Here is a 4,039-nt window from a genome sequence, read left to right as displayed (position 1 = left end):
TTCCTGTCACTTTTCTTTCCTTTTTTCTTTCCCACAAAACTTTACTCTACCTGGGTGGTACATCAATCTTTATCATTTTCTATTTTTTTCTATTTCACCATCACTTCATGAGGTCTGTGATTTAAAATTCAAAGTATTTTTCTGCCATTAGTCATTCATATTTTGTATCTGATTTGTTATTTAATTTATTGTACGTGTTCCTAATTATTGCTGAAAGAGATGCCTTTTATAAATGAAGGCAGGCTGATCGCAAGCTTAATTGTTCTATTGTGATACCAATGAAACCGGAGTAATAACTCTGTAAGTTTTCACACGATCTTTGAATGTGAGCTCTCCAGATAAAGAAGGAGCGACATTGCGCATGCGCCCGAAGGGTCGTCGAAGAATCCAGTAAATACAACCCCGGAGCACTAGCCGAGTATAAACGCTGACGTCACGGTCCTACATTGAGAGCTCTATTCGAGTTGTAAGCACGAGCTCAGACGGAGGCGCGCCGATGCAACGGACACTGCTGAGATGGTCTCCAGTTAGTGCTACTCTGCTGTTTTTTGAGGAGGAAATATCGTATTCTGGTTTTCGGTTATTTCTTCCTTATAGCGACGTAAACAAACCGACGGACATTTTGGATTGTTTTGTACTCGCTTCGGGGTCACAACATGTCCTCCGCGGCAGTCGCTGCCTCCAGAAGGCAGTCATGCTATTTATGCGATTTACCCCGCATGCCATGGGCAATGATTTGGGATTTTACCGAGCCTGTTTGCCGCGGATGTGTCAACTACGAGGGTGCCGATCGGATTGAATTTGTAATCGAGACTGCGCGTCACCTGAAGAGAGCACACGGCTTTCAGGAGGGCCGCTCTCCAGGCCCGGGGAAGCCCCAACACGCCGGGAAGGAGATGAACCACTCGGCCGGGGATCAGGGCTCCCGTCCCCCGCAGTCTCTGGATCGCTATCCGCTGTCTGACCGGCCACCCCGCTTAGGGCCGGAGTACCAGACGGGCAGGCAGGTAAACGGGCTTCCCTTGCCGAACGGATTCCCAAAGCCCGACGAGCCTCCGGAGCTCAACCGCCAAAGCCCCAACCCCCGCAGGAATAGTACAGTTCCTCCCAATCTAGTGCCTTTGGTGAACGGCGGCATATCAACCGTACACCCGCTCAACGGTCGCCCGGGTCAGATGGGTTTGCCCGGCGCTCTGGCTGTGCCTGGTTCTGGGGAGCACGGGAAGCGTTCAGAAGAGCTGAAGGATAAACAGAGGCCGGACAGCTTGTCGGACATATCAGACAGCCATAAGGACTGGTTAGGTAAAGGCAAAACAGACAGGGATTTTATGGCGCGGTACACGTTCGACAGCAGGTTTAAAAAGGACCACGCCGCCATGCAGCGGGTGCTGGCATATGAGGGGAGTGCCACTTCCTCAAAAACAGGTAAAAAAAATTCTCTTATGTCCCAGAACTGGAGTGTATGGAATGAACAGATGCATTGAAACTTGGTCTTAACAGCGCTGAAGCACGGGCTGTTAGACATGATGCTCCCATGCCTTTGCAGGTACATGCTTGGTAATGGCACTCTGCTTCACCTTTCTGCACATGAAACAGAGCAGCAGAATAATGGCAGCGTTCATAGCACCAAGTGTGCTATGAAATTTCCTGTGTTTGTTTCTTTTTAGCACAGCATGATACCATGTTTGTGTGTATTGTTTTATGATTGTTAACCCTTCCTTTCCATCTTCCTCTTTTACAGACAGGGGGAAGCACACTCGCCCTGTAAAGAGGAAGGCGTCCCCGGAGCCAGATAGTGAGGGTAGTGCCCCCAAGATGAACGGCAGTGAGGGCCAGCCGTGGCTCCCATCACCTTCTGAGGTCTTGAAAATGCCCCCATCTTCTTTGCCAGGCTTTTCAGTGGCCCCTCCTTCCACCATATCCCCTCACTCCCGCACCACACCCCCCGAAGCTGCCACAGCACAGAATGGCCAGTCCCCCATGGCGGCACTCATTCACGCCACCGACAATGCAGGAAGCGCAGGTTCACCCAAGGATGGCAGCCAGGTACACTCCACCACGGCAGGCGCACGGCGGAATAGTGGCAGCCCCTTGTCTCCCTCCTCGGCCTCTCAGAGGAGACTGGCACAGAGGGAGGGGCCTGTAAGCTCCAACTCTTCTGCCCTGCATGTGACTAGCGGCATGGACCCACATGTACCACCACCATCTCAGAGCATTCCAGACTCTTCTGTGCAGCCTGGCAGTGTGCCGCTGTGCTGCACTCTGTGCCATGAGCGGCTGGAGGACACTCACTTCGTCCAGTGCCCTTCGGTGCCCTCCCACAAGTTCTGCTTTCCCTGCTCCCGGGAGAGCATCAAGCAGCAGGGTGCCACCGGTGAGGTGTACTGCCCCAGTGGCGAGCGATGCCCGCTGGTCGGCTCCAATGTGCCCTGGGCCTTCATGCAGGGGGAAATAGCCACCATCTTGGCTGGAGACATAAAGGTGAAAAAGGAGAGGGACCCTTGAAAATGCTGACCAGCTCTTTTTCTTTAGCTTTTGTCCTCTTAAACAACAACTGCAAGACATAAAGTAACACCAATCACCTGGCGAGCTCCAGAGAAACTGATCGACATACATATTGGACACAAGGGAAGTGTATACTTTGTAAACATGGCTGTATAATTTTTTGATCATTTTTTTTCAGTATATTGTGTTTCTATATTTTGAAGCTAAAAAGGTATGTACTCTTCCCCACCACAATTGTTTTTGTTCATCTATGTACTTTAGGTCTGGAGGCACTACCTGTCCAACATAGAATGTGATTCATTTGAGCACTTGGCTAAAAATATTAATGGAGAAGAAACTATAAATATGCTTCTAGCTGTACATGTATGCACTTGTTTACGAAAAAAAAAGCCAAATACAGTTTAGTTATTGTAATAATACCTCAAGTGTCTCTGGTTTGCTTATTGTCTGCACTCAGTGAGCCAGGAGCTGCTTGGAGAGCCCTGACCTGATTGTGAAACAGCCATGATGCAATCCCTTCCAACAGGAACAAACAGGCTTCCAGAGAGGAGCTGGTGGAAGGGAAAAGTCAAAGAGAGGCACAGAGAGATAGATGGAAGTGGGAGGGGTGGAGGTTGGGGGAGCAGTCTGTTGCATAAACATTGTGTACAGTAAATCACACCAGGGGCAGGCTGAGGCCACCCATCACAGTCCTCATGTCCTGCGCTGAGTGATAAGGAGAGTCTAAAAATAGTGGTCTGTGTAAACACTATATTCGTTATATCACATTGACACTTAGTGAGGAGATTATTTTGACATAAACAAACTTTCCCAATGCTTTATCTGTAACTATTTTCTGCTGCCCAACTTCACTGATGATCTGTCTGGATCTAGACTTTTATTTTTTTTCTTGGTGTTCCTTACTTGCATTCCTCCATGTCACAGAATCAGCCACAGGAACAAATCCTGGCAGCAGACTGGGGTTGTTGCTTAATGAACCTGCACCTTGATTCCAGTGAAAACATGCTGGAGATGTGAGGTCATAAGCAGTGGTGGCAGCAGTCTGCTAGAGGACTAATAAGACTAGAGCTGAATGAGCAGCACATTTCCTACTGGTTTTCCACATAAGTCTGTCACACTGTAACAGTGCCAGAGATGGGTTCAGGTCTTTAACAAAACTACTTCAACGGACAGATTGGATTCTCTCTCTCTCTCTCTTTCTCTCTCTCTCTTTCCTTTTTTTCCCTCCAAGCTTGCTTTTTTTGGTCCCTTTCTAGTTTAAGTTAATTTCTTCTCAAATTCTGAGCATATGTGCTGCTTGAGGTTATTGCCTTTGTCACATTTGCTTGGTTTTGACTTCAGAAAGAAAAATAACAAGGAGTAAGGAGGGGCCCCTGTCTGTCTGAGAGTGGGTGTTATAAATGCTTTGCCCAGGGGTCACGTGGTCAGTGGAATTCCTGAGTCACTGTCCACCCTCCCTCCCCTTTTCCTTTTCTGTCTCCTCCCTCGTCTCTGCTGCAGTAACACGCCTTCTACTGTTCTTGGCTGATCACAG

The 4,039-nt window shown here is 48.7% G+C and overlaps 1 protein-coding gene across 1 annotated transcript; it reads left to right on the top strand.

Annotated features, from left to right (window-relative positions):
- Nucleotides 1-376: 376 nt before the first annotated feature.
- Nucleotides 377-2,924, top strand: irf2bp2b (interferon regulatory factor 2 binding protein 2b). Its single transcript, XM_072383574.1, has 2 exons — nt 377-1,425; nt 1,742-2,924. The coding sequence occupies exons 1-2, from the start codon at nt 657-659 to the stop codon at nt 2,503-2,505; spliced, it is 1,533 nt and encodes a 510-aa protein (XP_072239675.1). The 5' UTR covers nt 377-656; the 3' UTR covers nt 2,506-2,924.
- Nucleotides 2,925-4,039: the final 1,115 nt, after the last annotated feature.

Source organism: Leuresthes tenuis, unplaced genomic scaffold (assembly GCF_036924035.1).
Source record: "Leuresthes tenuis unplaced genomic scaffold, fLeuTen1.0.hap1 SCAF_4, whole genome shotgun sequence".
Lineage (NCBI taxonomy): Eukaryota > Metazoa > Chordata > Actinopteri > Atheriniformes > Atherinopsidae > Leuresthes > Leuresthes tenuis.
Note: the sequence above shows the minus strand (reverse complement) of the source record. Positions and strands in the feature narration are given on the sequence as shown.

Excerpts from the sequence above, each read along its gene's own strand:
- irf2bp2b (XM_072383574.1), top strand. The coding sequence starts at position 657 with ATGTCCTCCGCGGCAGTCGCTGCCTCCAGAAGGCAGTCATGCTATTTA. Across the intron at positions 1,426-1,741 it reads TGCCACTTCCTCAAAAACAG|ACAGGGGGAAGCACACTCGC; the intron begins GTAAAAAAAATT and ends CCTCTTTTACAG.